At 46.8% G+C, this 20,902-nt stretch overlaps 1 protein-coding gene across 4 annotated transcripts in view; it reads right to left on the reverse strand.

Annotated features, from left to right (window-relative positions):
- Nucleotides 1-2,059: 2,059 nt before the first annotated feature.
- Nucleotides 2,060-20,902, reverse strand: part of SLC24A3 (solute carrier family 24 member 3) — an 80,208-nt gene continuing 61,365 nt past the window's right edge. Inside the window, exons 7-16 of one of the 4 annotated variants that reach the window (XM_027704120.1) lie at nt 20,267-20,292; nt 18,942-18,995; nt 17,262-17,395; nt 14,550-14,710; nt 13,694-13,964; nt 12,808-12,974; nt 11,893-12,007; nt 11,505-11,617; nt 4,795-4,860; nt 2,060-3,829 (exon numbers count right to left, since the gene is read on the reverse strand). In XM_027704120.1, coding sequence (XP_027559921.1) covers nt 3,680-3,829; nt 4,795-4,860; nt 11,505-11,617; nt 11,893-12,007; nt 12,808-12,974; nt 13,694-13,964; nt 14,550-14,710; nt 17,262-17,395; nt 18,942-18,995; nt 20,267-20,292 — 1,257 coding nt within the window. In that variant the 3' untranslated portion in view covers nt 2,060-3,679. Of the gene's footprint in view, nt 3,830-4,794; nt 4,861-11,504; nt 11,618-11,892; nt 12,008-12,807; nt 12,975-13,693; nt 13,965-14,549; nt 14,711-17,249; nt 17,396-18,941; nt 18,996-20,266; nt 20,293-20,902 lie in introns of all 4 variants that reach the window. The other 3 variants (XM_027704119.1, XM_027704117.1, XM_027704118.1) reach the window with 3 other exon arrangements.

Here is a 20,902-nt window from a genome sequence, read left to right on the forward strand (position 1 = left end):
CTCCTCCCGTGCACACACTTCAGATTGGTCCTCCTACTGCAAAAACTACCAAAAAGTGCAGCACACAAAAAATAAAATTAAAAAAAAAAAAAAGGCAAGTATAAAATTCACCTTTGGTAGGGACAAGAGCAGTTTTCCCAGCATGTGTTAAGACCACCTCATATCATAGCCCATCCTACCACTGTGCCTTTGAAGCGCTGTCGGAGGACGGCCATCCATGTCGAGCAGGAGCCAGCCAAGGATCACATACTTACAGCGAGTCAAAGCCAGAGCTGCAGTGAAGCCTCTCCACTGAGGAAAAGGCTCTTTAATCTCCCTTTGAAACACTCATTTAGAATCCACTGAAGCTGCTAGGAATGATAACAAAAGCAGCTGACTGGTCAAAAGACCAGAGCAGCCTCGGACACAAAGGTAACCCTCACCTTCAGAAGAATAAAACTGCAAATGAATCACAATGACACTAAAACCCCAGCCCAAACCAGCCCAGCTTCACTAGTGGTTCCCTCCAGCCCCCCAGCCCCTCAAACTCCCTCTTTCCCCCAGTCAGCACCCCCCGGCCACCCACTGCCCCAGTCCCCAAAGGCTCTGCCAGCCTGGCCACACATCCCAGTGAGGGCCCACGGCTCGGGCAGCAACGGGCACAACAGAGCTTCCCCCTGGGAGACTGGAGCCAGGTGCTGGATGGCCTCCAGCACAGCTGGGGACTTCCAGAGTCTAACTTCATGAGGGGAGAACCCCCCAGAACTCAGGCCCCTGCCAGGCTCAGTAAAGCTATGGATACGCACTGCACCCGAACGGAACCGTCCGTGCCAGCCTGGGAGAGCTCAGGAAGAGTGCAAAAACTGCTGCTGCTTTGCTTTGGGGACTTGCCCACAGGCTTTGGCTACGCTAACCAACGTGAGAGGCGCGGGCTCCTGCAGCAACCCCAGCCAGAAGGTGCACATTCCGTGGGTCTGTCGCTGATCTGTGGTGAGCACAGCTCGGAAGCGCGCGGAGGTTCATCTCTGGCACAGCTAATGGCAGTCCAAGGGACCTTCTGCTTAGAACAAGCCACTTGCAGAACGTTCTAGCACAACACACAGATATCAAAGCAAGGTATTTCAGGTTTCACACACACAATGCAAAGCTACGATTACTACAGTATTTAATGCACAACAACAGGAAAAGTTCCTAAAAAATACTCATGCGGTTTTTGTGCCGTGGGATAGGTAATGGCTATTTCGTAGAAATAGATCCAACTGGCTCCATTGGAGCAGCAGTATAAATATTCAAAATAGAAGTAATAATAGGCCCTGATATGAAACTTCTCTCCTTTTTTTTCCTCCCACTAATCTGTCCCTTCCCTCAGCAAGGACACACTCTGCTTAGGAGCAACTGCATCTCGCTACAAGAGCAGGCTGTGTTTGTGGGGTGGCTTTTAGTGACACGTGCCACAGAGTTGACAACACTGTTTGATTTAAGGAAGTGTTTTAGGCATTTTAGTGGTTGTTATTATTATTCATCTCATTAACAACAACATCAACACCACCAAAAGAAACAAGAACCCAACAAAGGAAGGTACAGTGGGCTTCCTAATGCAAGAGGACGTCCCGTGGGCACAGGTACGAGAAGGCTGCTCAAACAACAGCTGCAGAGCTCAACAAGTAGCAACACAACTGTTTTCCAGAATGAAAAAGGACAACGCAGGCACATCATTGACTCTCTCCACTGCCTGTCCCTGGACCCTTCCTTCTTCTCGCCAGGGATCCACCAGCACACGTCGCTCCCCGAGGCCAACAGGACACGGCGTTTTCCACAGGACTCCGCTGACAAGCACAGTGAAAGGAGCTGCCAGTGCCTCCCAATGTTCAGCACAACAAGGAAAGAACCAAAATCAGGTACTGAGCTGTGTGGAAACCAAGGGTGTAAATATTTTCATTTACAACATTTTGCCAAAAGAAAATTCAAAAAGTGCAAATGAAATAAAAATTGGCTTTTTGTCTGTGAATGGAACATGACTCTCTTCTTTTTTCTTATAAGTTGGAGTTCTTTTTTTTTGCTGCTATAGTTTAGGGTTTGGTGTTTTGTGTTTTTTTTTTCCTTTCTTTCTTTTATGTAGGGTTTGTTGTACCTTTACTATTAATATTTGCCACTGTTTGTACCATAGACAAAAACATTCACCTAGCTGGTAGTCTCTTAATACATTTCATAGTAAAACATATACAAGAAAGAGGAGAAAACATACAAAAGGGATCAGAAGTGATCAGTGCTTAAAGTAAATACAGGAGTCGCAGTGGCAAGAATCCACAGTATCAATACATATCAACGAAGCTGTGATGGTGTTTCCCAGGGGGTGGAATCTGCCTGCATATTAATACAGAATTATACAAAACCTAGCTGGGATATTGGAACAATGAATAGCTAAACTTTCACAATAACTTAAGATCTGTGAGCAAGTCTGCATTGAAGATATTCCACATTTTAAAAAGTGCCATCTCTGTCTGTGTCTTCCTCCCTCCCAAAGGTGGGGTGATGAATCCACATGATCAGATAAGTTCAACTGCTTAAGATGACATATCTGGCCAGGTCCAGTGTATTCTTCAAAGAATGGCAAATTAGGACTTCAGTAACTATGTCTGTGCAAAATATGCCTCTTTCCTCTTAAAGAAACCAGTGTCTGTAACTCATTTAGAAAAGTTTCGACACGTACTTATGTCCTTCTCAGAACGAAGAAGACACGAACAATTGAATCCCCCCAAAACAAGAAATCTGATGAAGCAGAGAAAGTTCTGACCTTCCATGTCCACGTGCAGACCATTAATAACCAGGACACCTTGGCAGCCCTCCTGGGCAATCAGACTATTGCTTGGAAATGACATAAACGCCCCAGTAATAAAACTCCAACGTTCAGAGTAAAATGGTAGCAGTGTTTACCCTTTGTATCCACATTTAGCTGGCATTCCTCATCACACTTGTACAAGATTCATTATTTAGAGTAAAAAGTCACCAGCTGTTGCCTTGACAAACTTCTTTTATCCACTTTTATGCTGAGTATCTTGAATTGCAATTCCATTTTACATTGCCCTGTGACCTTTGGATTGTTACAGGAGACCCAGTGCTCAGAAGGAGAAGATGCAAGACAGGACGTTGATCTCTGGCAAGTAAAAAAAAAGAACAACAAGAACACCCCCCCCCATAAAAACAAACAAATAAAAAACAGCAAAACCAAAACTAAAAACAAACAAACAAACAAAACCCCACAACCAAAAAAATTCCCATGATTCTCCTTGAGAGTCAGCCCCTGCACAACGTACCCTCTTCTGCATTGTAGCAATAGTCTTAAGTCATAAATTAATTAGTCTTCCATCAAATAACTTAAAAAAAGAAGGAATTGTAGCAGACCAGTTTTGCCTGGCTCAACGCCAGTTAGCAGCCAGTTCATCGAGTCGCAGTCACACCGCTCAAAAACTGAGCTAGGAAATCACACGAACGTCGAGAAAGAACCTCTTCACATCGATGCAGGATTGTTCCAGGTCGTGGGGGCCGGGGAGAGGGCACACCTAGGTGGGGCCACGGGTCCTATGAACAGTGAGCAGGACGTGTGTCACGGCTTGGAGGTGCCCCAGGCTCAGGAGCCGCCCGCCGTGGCTCGTATTGCACAGGTAAGAAGGGAGCTCCTCCCGCCAGTCTGCCACCTGCGTTAGTGATCTCTGCACATGGGCAAGTTCACAAACGTGAAAACATTGAACTCTGTCATGATGGAGAAACACAGGAAGATGCCGTAAAGGGAAAGGCACACACACCCTAGCTTCTTATCCAGTTTCCATTTGTTCATGTGGACACCAAAGACCTACAACAAACACAGAGTAAGCCACCACAGCAGGAACATTTTGAACAAAGCAGTAGATCCCCTCTTCGACTACAGCAGCAAGAAGAGGGCTGTCCCCTTACTGCTGATGGTCAGCTGGAAGCAATCACAAACCAAGTTCTGCAGCAAGTGAGCTGCAGTAAATCAGAACAGCAGTCAGGGAAACCCCCCTGACTTAACATCACTTCAGCTTAAGTTTCTGCAGTGAATTTCATTTCGGCAAGAACAATCCCATTTAATTCAATCAGAAACACATTTAAAGGCCAGATTCCCTTTTCATCACTCAAAATGTTTCATGTGCTCCTCTGCATCTCAACCTAGAGTCATAGAGTCACACACTCCAAGACTGCTTGACCTTGCACAGTTTGCTCTGACCAAAGATACAAGTCTTGTGTATGTGGGAATTGTTCTGGTGTGCAACACACAGGACTCCCCTCTATGGCACCTGGTCTCAAGATTTGGAAGATGTCACATCATTCCTCTTCTCTCTGTCATTTCTGGCAAAGGTCAGGGAATACGAAGCACTGATTTCAACAGCAACATTGTCACGTCCAGGCACTATTTTTCCTGGATTGCATTATACTTCAGAAGGATCCTACAGAGGACCAAGCACCCTGTACAGCATTTTGGCTCTCTGTCCCACAGGAGAATGGACCTCATCATGCATCAAGGGATCTGCTTCAGCTCTAGCACAAAACTAACAAACGATTGGTAATGGCTCTCCCAGGCTCCTCCCGTGACAAACACACAAACAGGAGTGTCATCCTGGGACTGCTGCAGTGCCACAGCCAGGGCTCAGGAAGCTCACAGCAGCAGTGACCGCTCCTATCCCTTAACCACAGACTCTGCAAGCACCACTTCAGCTGGTGGTGAGGAAGGAACAGGTGAAGGAAATGTCTATAAAAAGCTCTCTTTTGGAAATGAAGAACAAAAGACTATATACATACTGTGACAAAAACAGATGCCAGCAGGAGACCAACAGAATAGATAAGTCCTCTGCTGTTTAACCGAATCTGTAAAAAAAGGAAGTTTATAAAACCATCTCACAATTTCAAGCAACAATATTTCTCTCTGCTGATATTTCTATAATCCTAAACTGCTGACTTGTTAAAGGAAGCTGTAAATGCCAAGGCAAGCCATTACACCACAGATTATTTTGCTCACTCGCTGTTTTGCAAAAGAAGAAGGAGCATTATTAGAGGAGCATCCTTAAGGCCTGACAACATTTGAAGGTGTTTTATTCCCACAGGGGCTTTGCCATCATTTGCACTCACAAACATCCCCCCATCTGCAGAGCTCTGCTGCCGCCTGAGATTTGCTGTTCCCTTCACATGTGTTAAAGTACTGGCTTACACAAATGGCACGTTTTCCTTCTTTACTGATTTTTGACATAATAAAAAAGGCTACGGTCATGATGATCATTTGTTCATAGAGGTATTCCAGGATTTCTTTAGGATATATGCTGTAAGGGTGTGGATGTACAGCAGGACCATTCTATTCCTATGACCATTACATGTAAAATGCAACATTAGCACTAGACTGACTGTCCAGAGAAATGAAGGATTTGGATTGCTTCAGGGCATGAAGGTCAATTTTGGGACTGTCTGCATTAACTGAAGGTGAAAAATGTCATGATCCTATAGCCATTGAAAACTCCACAGACAGACTGGTCAAAAAAATCCTAAACTAATTCTGTGTAACTAAAACACAAATTAAAGCCACCTTCCCTGCTACCCCAAATGAACAGCAGCTGGCTAGGAAAGACAGATACTCTTTTGCAATAAATCCCTGTCTGGATTTTGGTCAGGAATTTTGTTTGACCAGTGCCAGTATCTGTAAAAACTCACAGTATAAAATGTATCAATTGCAAAAGGATCTACAGGAAAAGGAATCAAATGAAGAGGATGGAATTATTTTAGCATGGAAAATGTCTGAATTCAACCTGAAGTGCAGACACTGCTTCTCTGTTACATCTCCAGCCTCCATAAAACCAGCAGACCATTCCAAAGGCCTCTGTGTCTAATTTGCTGAGGACAGTGCTTCCAAAGAGAAATGTTTGGGGCTGCTTTCTCTGGACTACCTGCAGGGTTCTTCCTTGCAGGTCATCCAGGGGAATAAAAGTTGCTATTAAAGATTATTCAAAAGTTGAAAGTGTATGCTAATTATTTATGGCAGCTTCACAAATGTAACAGCAACACAACTTATGCTGTTCCTGCACAGGCAAAGCAAACGGGGCAACCAACGTGAGCATCAACTTCCCCCTGCAGGGTTACTGCTTCAAAAAACTGGAGTTTCACTCCAGCCTAACAGTTCCCAACCCGGGCCAAACAAGCAACATTCCTGGCCTGGGATCTAGCCCAGCTCCCACTGCTGGGCAAAGCAAAGAGCTATTAATTAACCTAAATAGCAAGCACTTTCCTGGCAGCCTTTCCACATTTCCTAACGTGACAGGCATCTGTCTGCTTCAGGAAGTGATCCTACAGAACCACGAGTTGTTTTTGTACAGTACTGATGACTGGGTTTGGAAGAGCTGAATCCGAGCTAGGCTGAATCCCCACTGTTCACATGGGCCTTTTTTCTCTCTCATTTCACTTCTCCATTTGCCTGAAGGATCCCTCCATTCTCCACAAAGCCTGCTGAGCTCAGACTGACTGCACGTGCCAGAGGAGTGATGCTGGAGCAGCTCAGCACCAGCACCTTCATTGCTCTGTGCCAGCCAAATCCACTTGTGTGCACAGGGTAACTCCACAGCACCCATACTGCAAATCCAGTGCATCTGGAATGATGGAATTACACCCAGCACACACCTATGGAATCCATCTCCCAGCCATCCCAGGGCTTTGGGAACAGCCTTACATCAATGCCTGGTTGTTCCAACTGTCTTTCTGGGGTTTTTTATTCACTTCTCATTGTTTTATAGCCCTTCTCACATGTTGTCTTTGTCCTCTTCTGTCCCTTTTCTGCTTGTTCTGTGGCATGACAGGGAGATGCCATCACCTCCTGAAACATCTGTGGAATTCTTCACAGCTTTTCAAGTACTTTGAGCTCCCCAGCAAGGTTTTTTTACCCAAACAGTTGCACTTTTTCATCCAGAAATTCCAGCTGTGATATGTATCCAGTTCAGCCAAATGAGCTTCCTGACAAACCCCTTCTTTTCCTGCATTTCACTTTGGACTACATGCTGCTGTTTCACAAATGTCCCATCAGACTACAGCTTTGAAAACACACACTGAACTGATGAACTACTCCACTTCTGTGATGATCACTGTAGCCTACTCCTTTTCGTGACAGACTTTTAACTGTGAGCACAGAAGCTCGGAGGATTCTGAAATCTGGAACAAAAGCTTATGAAAAATGTGTCCTTGATCTGTCAAACCAGAGCAGAAATCAGTCAAGTGGCCCTCTCGTGAGAGGAGTGGCATTTCCTCCAAGAGGCAATGGAATACCTTTCCTCAGAATAGGTGACAATGTGGAAGTTTAGGGAAAACAAGGCCAGCAAAACATTCAAAACTCGCAGTAAGAAAGGAGATAATTTCAGGTTTTGGCAAAAGCCAGAAAAAGAGCCTCAGCTGGAGTCTTCTTCATTAGAGAAGGAAAAGCCCAGTCCTCTGCTCATTTAAGAATAGGAAATGCCTCTCCCCCAGGAGAAAACTGTCTGCAGACACAGCACTCCCTCACATACAGCAAGGAGGAAAAATCAACATTCCCAAACTCTCCTTTGAGGTCTGGCTTGTATCTTGGGGCTAAAGCAAGCCAGAAGAATGCTGTTCTGACTGATCACACAGGGAAAGTTTGTGCATTCCCAGTCTCCTCTGCCAGACTGATCTCCCTGCTGCTTGTGCAGCAAATGCAAGGATGCTGCCACCAGCTCCAGCCATGGCCAAGCTGCTGCAGCAGGAAACAGGTAACCAAGGTTGAGGCTAAACAGCAGAGGAAAAACAATAGAAATAAAAGTGATTCTATTCTTCAGTTCTTTTCTGAAGAGAAAACAAGGAGTTATTGCCAGAACCCAGACTCGTTTTGCTTCAGGGTCCAAATACAACAGAAATTACCCCAGTAAGGAATTTTAGAAGGACTCTGCTACCTTTCCAGCCCCTCAGCTGAAAAAGCTGCAGGTCCTCTGTGTGTCTGGGGATCCTTTTCCTGCAGTGTCTCTGTCTGGCAGTGGAAATTCAGTCTAAATCCTGCATTCCCCAGGTCTTGCCATGAGACAGAGGTCTCAACAAACTGGAACTTCAAACATGTGCTGCATTCCTGCATGTCTAAATGGAATTTCCTTCTTAAAACTCTTTTAAGACTCCTAAGAGAGCGGCATCCTGTGTTTGTTCTGTATCACAGAATTCACTTTGCAGAGGGTACCCACCTGGAATGCTGCTCATGGACAGTCAAGGTATCATCGGCTGGAGAGAATTCCTGTAATGCCTGGAGATTGGCAAGGACACCTTTGTTCTACACTACAGCACAATCATCCTGATCTCCCTGGCATGGAACCAGGGAGCAAACACACTCACTACATGCAAACTACTCCAGGAAGCTGGAGGGACTAGATAGTGGCTTCAGCATGCACCTGCTACGCCCATCCATAGTTTTTTGGGCATCTGACAATAAATGAATCCATTAATACCTGCCAAGTTGCACACTGCTGCTGCAGTGATGCCAGCACATCACGCTGCAGATGCTACTGTGGCAGATGGGAAGAGTCTGGCAGCTCAAAGCAGGAGGAGCAGTAACAGCTACAGAAGGGAAGAGGGATGCAGTGGGAAGCAGGGACCCCCACAGACACACAGTCACCACCTGGTTGCTATTCCGGACCCTAATGTTTGCCCCATGACTGACACATCCATTGGTCCTATTCCCTCTCTTCCCTCAGATTTAAGGTGGGCTGTATGCAGGTACCTGGGCCAGAGTGGGGCAGGGAACAGATCCACAGATGTTGGCTGTGAGGAGATTAAGGCCAGCTTTGTCTGAAAGTACCATTCATGCCTTGGAATTAAAGCAGTGAAAAGCAACTGGTCAGCAAGGAGCAGAGCAGCGATGCTTCCCGTCTCCATGTGTTTTTCAAGCATTTGCTTCCCTCTGGATTCTTGGATGCCTAATAAGGCTTGCACTGGGATTATTCCTGCTCTCTCTAGCTGCCTGTTTGCACGGAAGGAATGTCACGTCTCTAAGACTTCTAATCTTCTGTCAAATTTTGCTGAAACTGGCTGAATTATCAGGCAGAGGAGCAATGGGACTGACATGATTATACTCCCAAATGCTGATGTGAACAAATGAACCTGGCTCTTTATCCTTAGGCTAAAATTCCTGTTCTCTAAAATACTCCTGGCTGATGTCTGGTTTATATGCAAAAAAATATTCCAGAGGGAAGCAACTGGATGCAAACATCCTTGCACTCTGCATATGCCAGGTCCACTGGGGAGGGATGCTCACTGGGTTACAGGGTCAGCAACGTGTCCAGCACTCGGCGCTGGAAGAGAGGGGAAAGTGAGCTCTGTCAAAGGAGGGGAGAGGGATGCTGCTTTTCCTCCAAGAGCCCTGCTGGCATGCCAGATTAGCTGGGTGGATAACAGAAGGCCAGAGCCTCTGCAGGAGGGTGGCCAAGTGACCTCTAAGCACAGTGGGAAGCACAGAGGAAGGCAGAGTTAGCACCTGGACATTAGTGGGTGTTCAGAAACAACAAGGACTCTTAAAATAGTAAACATACAGTTGGGTTAGAGACTAGATATTGTAGAAATGGAAGGGATCTGATGTGGAAAGTTTGATGTTGGCTAGATCTGCCTCTCTAAACCAGGTGACAGATGCTTCCAAGATGCAGCCTGAGAAGCAAAAGATGGTTTTCCATTCCTTTCTTGTAACAAGGAAGGAAGAATAAAATAAATATCAAGCTGAAACATCTGCTGACAATGGGCCTGGGGAAGGGGCTGTCAGAAGAGAGGCACTTAATCACAATGAGATTTAGCAATTCAGCACCAGGACACCTCTCTCCAGAGACTCACAGTTTACTTCCAGTTCTGCCACTCACCTACTGTGTGACTCCAGCAAGCCCATTAGTCTCCCTGACACCCTCCCTCTTGCTCTTTTCCGGACTCATCTATTAAATCACAAGGTCTTTCCTGCTCAGACACTATTCCATAGAGTGAGCTTGCTTAAACAACAAGGCCTGATTCCACCTGAGGCCACTTTACAGGATGTCTGAGAACGTTGGGAAAGCACCCAGTGGCAGTCCCCAAGCTGCTCCCCCCAGGGGAGCAAAGAGCACACCCTCCTCTCCATTTCTGCATGGTAACCTGCCACAACTCCTTGCACCAGCACTAACAGGGAGCAAAACTGCCACAGTCAGGCAGCCTGGAACATGATATATATGTATGGATTTTACAGAGTATCATATTAGAGATATACCACACTCTGGAAAAAGCCATGAGTGTGTGGAATCCCAGAGAAACAAGGCTGGAGGGGGCTTCTAGAAGGTTCTTCTGCTTTGAAGTTTAACTTCCAAATCACACAGTTTCCTGGTTTTGGCTTCCAAAAAAGTTATTACAACTTGCTTACTAAAATGTGTTTACTCTCTACTTTCAGCAGAAGCTTAACTTTGCCACAGTCCACTTACATTAAACATTCTAGGGAGGCAACCATGGTTTTGGATCACTATACAAAAGTAATTATGGTCAAGGAAGCCCTTTTGGTCTTCTACAACTCTCTCCTCCCCTCTGTATGCAAGTCAGGGGCATCACCACTGCTTTGAGGAGTTCCTCTTCTGGAGGAGATACCACAAAGACACATTTGGGTCCTGCCAAATACCAAAGGAGCAGCACTAAATCCTGACTGTTAGCTCAGAAACTACCTAGGCCAGTCACTGGGGCCTTACCCCAGGGGTCAATCCTGCTTACTGTCTTTATTTAATGAGCTGGATGACGGGGCAGAGAGCTGGGGCTGTTCACCCAGGAGAAGAGAAGACTCAGGGGGACCTTACTGATGTGTATTACTCCATCCTTGGAGGTAACTCAGGAGCCAACTGGACCTGGTCCTAAGCATTGTGCTCTAGCTGACCCAGCTTTGAGCAGAGGGTTGGGGGCCAGACCATCTCCAGAGGTACAATGCTGGGGCCAGGGGGTGGCTCTTTTATCATTTGGGAAGTAAAGGGTGAGTTCATTAGCGTTGGGTAGTTTTTTGCTTAAACAGGAAAGGTCTGCAGAGTTTTCTGCTGATGGTCACGCTCTGAAACACCCAATTATTTAACAGTTTCCTTCACTTTCCAGTATGTTAACATAACACCAGAGAGCCTTAAAGCTCTCATCTGTCCTTTACATTTCACCTGTGTGTTTATCCCCTCTGGCTTATTAAAAACAGGGTCATTCTTCCTATATGGAATATATTCAGGAGTGTGAAAATCATCCAGTGCACTCTAGTGAGCTAGCTTATTTCAGCACAGACTTCTGTCTTTAAGGAGGAAATGGAAGTACTTGTCCTCCTCCAAAGGATGGAGATTGTTCAGTCACAATTAATTGCTACTTCTCCCAAATCGTCACAGACCAAAACTATTTGTTTTTTTCAGATCCAATCCACAGAATTTTGGACCTTAATTTTCTTTTTCCTAAACAGACACGGTTTTACTAAAAATAAATAAAATGAGAACAATGCGAACAGATGTAGGACTTACGTATGATCCATAATTCACTGCCAGGGTCTGCAAAGCCCACGGAAGGCCCAGGCCAATTAAAATATCGAAAACGTTGCTGCCGATGGAGTTGGACACAGCCATGTCCCCCATTCCTGCAGGAGGGGAAACCATGCACAGTCAGACGTGTCTCAGAACAGTCTTGCAACTTTTAACCTTTTGAACTTGTCCCACACTGCCATTAAGAACCTGCTAGCTGCTTTAAAATGGCAACACAATTTATATCCTCCTTTGTTCTTGTTTTAAATTTCAGGCTCAGGGAAAGGGCTCTGTATGTTTTCACATGTAGGAGCCACCCGTGCTACCCAAAGAGAAAGAGAACATAAGGAAACACTTCCCCAGCAGCATGACATCCCTGTGCTGAACCCACCTTGCCTGGCCACGATAAGGCTTGCCATGCAGTCTGGCACACTGGTTCCAGCTGCCAGGAACGTAATGCCCATGATCACGTCTGGAATTCCCAGTGTGTACCCAATGATTGTCACCTGAGGAGAGGAAATAAACTGTCAAGCTGTTTACAAGAACTGACATCCAAGACCAGCTTGGCCCAAATCTGCAGTATGCTGTGAGACAAGAGTGTATCTCTCAGTACAAACTCACGCTTCCTTTAAAGAGAAGCAGTGACAGGGTTTTTTGGTATGTTCATCAACTGGCAGAGGATAGCACTCACCTGCTATGTACCCTCTTTGGTTAGTTGCTTCATATATTTCACCCACAATTTTCCTGAAACTAACCTGGAAAAGAGACTACATGGTGGCCCACTACCCTGTGTAACCATCTGCTGATCTTGGATGAAGTTTACAGACATTATTATTTACAAACACTAGCTAAGCAGACACTGAAACTGCCCTGTGGTTCATTATACCATGAAAATGCTATATGCAGTGACTGCAAACAAATCCTGTTAGCAGAGAGAAGATACCTTCAATTTCCTCTTCCCCTTGCTATGCAGTCTATGTTAAATTAGCGTTCTTCAAATTGATTAATATTTTTAAATTTTGGGTGCCTTTGTCTAATGACACCCATTTCCTAATTTCCAGATTTAATCACTCCTTTCACCTCCCTACACCAGACTCCAAGCAATGTGAACCACATGTCAGAAGCTGCACAGTGACTCTGTTTTTTCCCTCTCAGTGGGGACAGGTCCAGCAGAAATGGAAGCAGACATAAGGTTTCTCATCTGAAAACTCAGGTGTGTAGAACTTCTTGTACATTCCTCTAGGCTGACAAAAGCCACTACTGTTTCTTCTCCCAGACAGTGGTTTCTGGTTTAGTTGGTACGTACCATCCACACCATCATGTAAGAAAAAGCTGCAATCCAGAGGGTAGAAGAAGCAAAGGTAACCATGAACCATTTTTCCAAGTGGGGTTTGTTACAGTTGGGCACTGTGAAGTACAGGACAAAACTCAAAGGCCATGTGAAGACCCACTTCAATATTTCTATCTTTCCACCTGTAAAACAACAACAACAACAACAACAAAGGGAAACAATCACAATTCTAGTCTGCTGTATTCCCAGAGGTTATTGTTTTGTTAATATGTCCAAGGAAGATGCCAGGGACCTCTCAGCCTGACTGCTAACCAAACAGATAATGACAATCCATCTCTGTTTAGAAGACCACGGTGTGATGGCAGATGGAGATGCACAGGAGTGAGAAGTGACTGCCTGAGAGTTGAAGCAGTGGGTCAGAGCACATGTGCTCACTCCCTGGGAGGAAGCAAAGGGGCTGGCACTGCACTGTCCCACCTCCCTTCCCAGCAAAGGCAGGTCCTAGCCACAGACACATCTGACCTGCACTCAGGCACCTTGACAGCAGCCCCACCACCCTCGGCTTCCTCCACAGTCAGCAGAGATCCATCGTTCCAGAGGGTGAGCCGTGTTTCGGGGGCAGGAACCACCCCGTGCAGACTGCTCTGTCTCCTCTCTGACTGCAACAGCAGCACAGGGCCAACACAAAGAGCTGCAGCAGAGCTGTGCCCAGCCCCAGGAGCCTGCACCCTGAGAGGTTCCTGCTGCTTCCCAGTTCCTCTCATCTGTTACCTGAGGCCAGGACCCTCCCTGCAAAGCGTAGGCTGATGGGAGCTCCCAGAGACACCTGGACCTCCACGTGCGTCTGCAACGCTCTCTGGCAACACCCAAACAACCCAACACAAACCCAGCAGCTTCTTACTGGGTAGGTCAAAAGGTGTGTACGGCCCTTCATGGTCGTCGTCGTCATCGTCCTCTTCCTCCTCCTCGTCGTTCTCGTTGTTCTCGTTGTCCTCGTTCTCGGTCTCGTTCCCGGCCTCGGCCACGTCCTCGTCCCGCCGGCCGCCGTTCCCGCCCCGCTCCGCAGAGTTCCCGGGGCCCGTTCCGTTCTCCACCACGTGCTTCACAGGGATTTTGATTGCCACTTCCGACTCGCCGTTGGTGTAAGTCCTGCTGTTGATCAGCCTTTGCCTCTGTAAATACAGCCACAAAGTCTTGCTGAAAGATTGATTTTTTTTTTTTATATTTGATTTTTTTAAGGGAAAAGGAGGAACAGAGAAAGAGAGACATGTAGAACTCTTTAAAAATTTGGCTTTAAAAGCAAAAGGGATGAATTTCAATCAGGTAAAACACGATGCTTGCCTGCAGACCACTAGATAAATCTCACATATGCAGCTTTTATAAGAGAAGAACCACTGGCTGTGGAATTGACTCCAGGAGCACTCCAAGGCTAGGGACAGACCAAGTGCAGACTCAGGGGAGTGCCATATTATTAAACAAGTGCAAGTGATGTTATCAGATCAATGCAGGGGGCACCCCGTGAGCAACAGCTACAGGTAACATAACCTGGTAACAACCTGAAACTTGCTCTGCTAAAATCTCCACCTGGACAGACAGCAAGGGATGATTTACTAAAGTCAACGTCAGAAGGATAAAATATAGGAGAGTGCTATCAGGGATCCAGAAGAAACACACAAGTTCCACTTCAACCCAAACACTGCTACAGGAAAAGGCAAAATCAGAGGGAGAAGGGCTGGTGAGGGAGACAAAAGACACACCTCGTTGATTAACATGCGGCTGGCCATGGAGAGCCGTGTTTTGGGAGGGAAGTGGCTGGTTATCATGATCCGGAGCCCAGCCTCGGAAAAGGAAAGCTGGTGTGGGTAGGCAGACAGCAGCTCATCAACCATGATCACTGAGGCTTTACGGTGGAAATTTCCTGCAGCCAGGGAACAAAAAGAAATTGAGGTCTTCTTCCAGCAGTCTCTCCCTCTGGCCTGTATGGCTCTCAGAACGATAAACCCACGGGTTCCAGAAGTTCTTTGTAAGAACCATTCCTTCAGCTTCCACCACTCAAAATATGCCACCTCTGCCCTTAATGCCTGCCTCTTACACATCCTATATTTCTGTCTTTAAATAAACTGCCAATATGGTATTGCCACTCGTGCTCCTTACAGAGAACTCCACCTGCTCTGCACAGTTCATCACAGGCCTGGGTTAGGCAGCCCACAGCTATCCCACCAAGGCAGAAACGCAGGAAAGCTGCACTAATTCCAGTTGTAACCTGCACTTCCGTGAGGATATTGTCCTCACCCACCATTAATTAACTGTACACAGCAGCAAAGAAATCATCCCTGTGTTCCTGCGAGGCACCAGTGCAAACAGAAAGCAGGTTTCTGCATCCTGGCCTTGCAGCTCATGGCTGGGAAGTGCCACCAAACCCAGCAGCAAGAGCATGTGCCAGAGGCCCATGGTATGGGAGCAAAGGGACAAGGAGAGAGGGGCAGGTACCTTAATTGTGCTCCACCTGGGGCGTGGTGCTTGTGCCCATTGCCTTTAGGGTTCATCCCTCCTGTGCCTGGAGCTACCTCAGGCTGGGAATTCTGTGCCAGGACTGGAACCTGGCGGCAGGGAAACCCGAGGCCTTACCTGACATATTTCTGCTCTGGTTTACTAAAATCAGTGCTGAACACTGGCAAATGTTTCATGGCATTACTGGTTTTTACCATCACTGTTACATCTTACAGAACAGTATCTCTCTGGCCCTTGTGTCACTTTTTTTTTCTGACTGTTGGATGAATCCCCTCCATGGATTGGAGTAGTTAAGTCAGCTCCTCAGCTCCTCCATATCAAAAAAAAAAAGGAAAAAATAATCAAAATAGCCAGACAGCTTTTCTTTGTGAGTTTTTCCACACTGGCATTTGTTGAATGGCACCTGGGGGAACTGCCCCAAACACAGAAATCTTTCTGTTTCAGTCTTTTTTTCTTTGTTCAGAAAAGGTCTCAGAAAACAAACAGTGTTTGAAACCCTCAGGGCACTCTGTTGCAGCAGGTGCTGTTTGTGACCCTGTGCCCCTGGCTGGGACAGACAGCAGCACCACTCATCTGTCCAGGCCTCCAGGGGCCCACTGCCAAGGAAATACAGGAACAATCCTCAGGGAGATGAAGCAATGCTTTCCTCTTCCTTCCTCAGCCAGTTTGAGTAACCACAAGTGTCCAAACCAAAAAGTTCCCAGCAGCTGAGCAGCTGTCACGCAAAGACACATTGTAGGGACATTTAAACCAAACCCCACTATCAGAGCTAACCCTGAGGGCACTGAGTAAAGCTGGATGGGTAAAGCCTGAGTTTACAGTCACTGAGTTTTCCCAGCCCAGCTTTCCTGGTACAGAGTATCTTGCCAGCACAGATTGCTGTGGAGATCCCCAGGCGACAGGGAACAAAAGCAGATTCCCCACATCAGAGTGCACAGCACTCCCAGCAGCCTCCCCTCTGCAACAGGCCTCTGCCAGATCAAAGGGTTTGATTTCATGTTTAGTTGCCTACTGCATATAGACTATGCCTCTCAATTACCAATTGCAGGAAAAGACCTATTTTTTTAAATTTACATTTTTGTAGACTAGCAAAACAAAAGGGGCAGCCCATCTGTGGGCAGAGACCAAGACTGATTTCAACATGACAGAGCTTCTTCTTAGGCTAAATCCATGCCTCAGGGCAAGGGGAGGCGTTATTCCTGAGGACAGGTGCATATAAATCCCAAGCAGTCACTGCACATGCTTGTTGAATGTTTCAAAAACAAAAAAAACCCACTTCAAAAACAGTTTAGCACATGCTTGCAAATGCAGATATTGAACTACTGCTGCTATGGGATGGGGAATTTTTTTTTAAGCTGAAGAAACACAATTATTTTTATATGTGATCATACAGAAGTTAAACAGGAGCAGATTTCAGCCAAAGTGAAATACTCTAAAAGATCATTTACATGGCCAAGCTGTGCACATTCAAGACAGCACGTGCAGTAAGAGCACACCACCCAGACCCACACAGAGCCCTCACTGGGAGAACAGTGTGCACTGGTCTAAGCAGGGCCTCTTTCTCTGCTCAGTTGATGTCCCTCTGGAATGGAGTTAAATTTAACTGGAGATGATGTGAATGGGCAATGTCAGTGCAGAGGAACAGCACCTGCAGGAGGACTCTCAGGGGCTATAATGGGCTCAATAATCAGCCCCTGTGCTTGGAGGAGTCCTCACAGCCAAGCACTCGTCCAGCAGCAAGAATTACCCAGCAGAGGCCGGAGCTGCCTCCACTGGCACAGGCTGTGATGGCTGGGCTCACCACACTGTGCCCCCGCCTGGAAGGGGGGTTACAAAAGGGCCACCTGCCCACCACTATTTCACGGCTCACAAGACAGCAGCAGCTCACCCCCTGAGAGCAGGGACAGGCTTGTAAACAGTCAGAATGATGCGAGAGAGTGACTTACTGGAACAGTTACCTTTCTTTAGTAACACCACGGTGGCGTCGCAGTTGCTGTTGTCGTCCATCTCCGTGTTGCTGGCTAAGCCGTTCACCAGATTTGCAGAGTTTTTGGTCTTCCTCTCAAAGCAGTGATGTATGGTTGAGTTGTACCTGCACAAAAGAAACAAGCTCAGGATGCACTTTTACTTCGTGAGTTTTCCTTTCCTAGACTCGTATTCTGTGCAGTCCAACTAAGGGAGGGAAGAAAACTCCTCTGGTTTTAGGGAGTACGCCAGAGCACAGCAAATTGTACACCATGCAATCTCTCTGCACCCAGAAGGTTATGAAAGATGGAAGCCATGAATCTTGAATGACATGTATGCTTATGTATTAGGTGTGATTAATATTCTGTATCATGAGTAATCATTGCTTGTCATCATCCAAGCTTATTTTTTATCACACAATCACACCTGAGCATGTGTTGTTTTACCTGGGATGACCCCCCACAGAAACACAAGGCCATATGCTCAGTTCATCTCTACTTTGGCAGGGAGGGGAATAATCCTTGTTTCTTAGAGTACCCAGGAGCTGACACAAACATGAGCCAAGGGTCTCACCACGGTGCTCAAAGGCAAGGGTAGACCCCTGCAAACACCTGTACCTAGCCAGGGCAACAACCTTTCCAGCTAGATCCAAACAGGTCTGAAACACCTGTTCACACTACAGCATTGCTTTCAGGGGAAAAAACAATATTTAGACAGCACAACTGTCTGGCTGGTCACTTAATTGTTGCAAGGGTGAAGCTACCCACTATGTGAAAGTTTCTCATGATTAGAAGTGAGATGAATTCTGACTCGTGTTCCCGTCAGCCCAGCCTGAGTGTTTCACTGTTCTGAGAATTTTTCTCACAATATTTACTCTACTCATTAATTTCAAAACAAATCTCTACTCTTACTTACTGAGACAAGACCACTGGTGTGCTTGGCAGCTGGTAGGTTTTGTTCAATGTTCCAGTTTAAATCTGGGTTTCCTTTCCACTGGCTTTCGAAAACAAGACAGGAGGAGGGGAACCAAACAGCAGAACAGACTGGTTTTACTAGCAGGAACTTGTGTGAGAGAAGTCACACAGGTCATACGCTCAGAAAATCACTGCTGACTGTGCTGTAGTTTTATCATGGGTCTCCAGGCAAGCAAGAACTACAGCAGAGCCTCACACCCATAAAAAGTAGACTGCAATCTCACACCTGTTTATTTCTGACTAAAGTGATGCTAAAGTGAAGTCAGAAGAGTCCCACCTGCCTTGGTGGGACTTGAAGATGGATCCAGGTCTCTGCTCTGCCACAGACTTGGATGTTAGCCTTGGTCTGTTCACACAGGGCAAGATCCATAAAGCACAGATTCATAGCACAGTTTAGGTTGAAAATGACCCCCAAGATCATCAAGTCCAATGTTAATCCAGCACTGCCAAGCCCACCACTAAGCCATGTCCCTTAGCACCACATCTACATGTCTTTTAAACCCCTTCAGGGATGGTGATTCCACACTAGCGCGGGCAGCCTGTTCCTGGATAACCCTTTTTGTGGAGAAATTTTCCCTAACAGCCAACGTCTGGCAGAACTGGAGGTTGTTTCTTCTTTTCTCTGTCGTGAGGGCTGGGTGATGCAAAGGGAGCAGGGAGCCCTAGAATTTAAAACAGCCGAGGGCACGTTTGACTTACTTCATTATAATGATGTAGATGACATACATCAGCACTAAGACTAAGGACTCCCACCTAAAAACAAGAGCAACACAAACACATCAGAGCAGGGCACGGCAGAGACAGCCTGAACAAGGGGCAGCCGCTCCTTTGCTGGCTGCTGCACGAGCCCTGAGAATGCAGCAGGCACCAGTTTAAACTGCTGATTGGGTACCGACAGTTTTTTTTCCTCTGCTGTTTCTGTGTCAAACTAATGAAACAATGAAATTTGCGTGAAAACAAAATATGACTTTCAGAGCTTGTTCCTAGGTAATCTTTTTCATTGGCCAAAACACTGTATTCTGCATAGTTCCCCATGGCAAACTGCTAGTCTTTCTGGAAATCACCTGTTATTAGACTCTATGTACTAAAACTCACGGGGCACTTTCTCCTTAAGGAATTTGAGACATTGCACAGCCCTATCGATATCTCATGCCCTGCTTCCAGTGATTCAGCACTCGGCTTCCCCATTGATGTGTTTTTGTGGAATAGCACAGTTAAACACAATTGGGCCTCGAGTCAATTTCAGTAAAAAACCCCCAAACAAACAAGCCACAAAAAACAAACAAACAAAAAACCAAAACAAAGAAAACCAAGCCATTGCAAGAGCGGGCGCTTGAAACTCGCCTCTGAAATGCAACCCCCGTCGAGAGCGAGTGAGGGAAAACACGGAGCCCAGCGGCCTGACGCTCCCTAGTGCTTGTAACCCAAATTACAGCGGCTGGGAGCGACACCAAAGCCACCTGCACTGCCACCTCCAGCCAGGGAGGGACTGGAAACAAAACCTCGAGACCCAAGCAACTGGAAGCACACTTCCAAAAAAGTGCCTGAAGCCCTCCCAGCCTACCGTACCTACTGCACCACACTAATGCACACTGATGGGGATATTAATTTTCTAATTTTTTTTTTTTTAAACTGGTCATTCACTCTTTAATGTTGCCTTAGGAACTTTCAGTTTTTTAAATAATTAAAAATCCAAATAATGGAATACAATTATTTAGGACTGCTTGGGTGGCCCCTTCTGGCACACCCACACCTTTACTGAGCACATTGCCATCCCCGGGTGGCTGCAGGGTGAGCAGAGGGCACTGACTGCTGCTGCTGTGTCAGGAACAGCCTGAACAACACTCTCCTGGCCTTTCTAGCTCAAAAAATTAGTTTCCTAGCCCATCTTGTGCTGATGTTTCTCACACAGCAGGAAACTGCTGCCCTGCAGAACTTTCTAGCTTCCCCCTCCTCTCCTGAGGAACCCTAATTGTGGCAGCTTTTGTGTATAACCAGAAAAAAACGAAAAGGGATTCACTTACCAGGAAACTCTTTCGTCATAAATAAACTGTGGAGAAAAGGTTTAAAAACAGCATGTTACACACAAACCCATAGCTGAAAACAGCTCATCACCCGAGGCAGGAGACAGAGTAGAGGAACCCAGGGCTTGGGGCAATGGCATTAAGCTGAGGTGTAGTTTGGCACTGCCCTCCTACTTCTCAACCCTCAGTTTCTCTCACCTAGTCAAGGCAGGCAGGTACTCCTTCCCGAAGGCCATGGAATCCTGGTGTTAACCAGGGCCATTGCAGCAGTTACAGGGAAAACAGCCGCGAGCCAAGAAGGGGCTGCACCCCTCTGACCCACTTGGCTGGTCCAGCCGGGACACGGCCTCCTCCTGGGCCTGGGCAGGGCTGAGGGAAGGAGCAGCTCCTGAGGGCTGAGGGAAGGAGCAGCTCCTGAGGGCTGAGGGAAGGAGCAGCTCCTGAGGGCTGAGGGAAGGAGCAGCTCCTGAGGGCTGAGGGAAGGAGCAGCTCCGGGGTGAGGGCTGAGGGAAGGAGCAGCTCCGGGGTGAGGGCTGAGGGAAGGAGCAGCTCCTGAGGGCTGAGGGAAGGAGCAGCTCCGGGGTGAGGACTGAGGGAAGGAGCAGCTCCGGGGTGAGGGGCTGAGGGAAGGAGCAG

This window comes from Neopelma chrysocephalum, unplaced genomic scaffold (assembly GCF_003984885.1).
Source record: "Neopelma chrysocephalum unplaced genomic scaffold, ASM398488v2 Primary Assembly neopelma1_257, whole genome shotgun sequence".
In the NCBI taxonomy this organism is placed as follows: domain Eukaryota; kingdom Metazoa; phylum Chordata; class Aves; order Passeriformes; family Pipridae; genus Neopelma; species Neopelma chrysocephalum.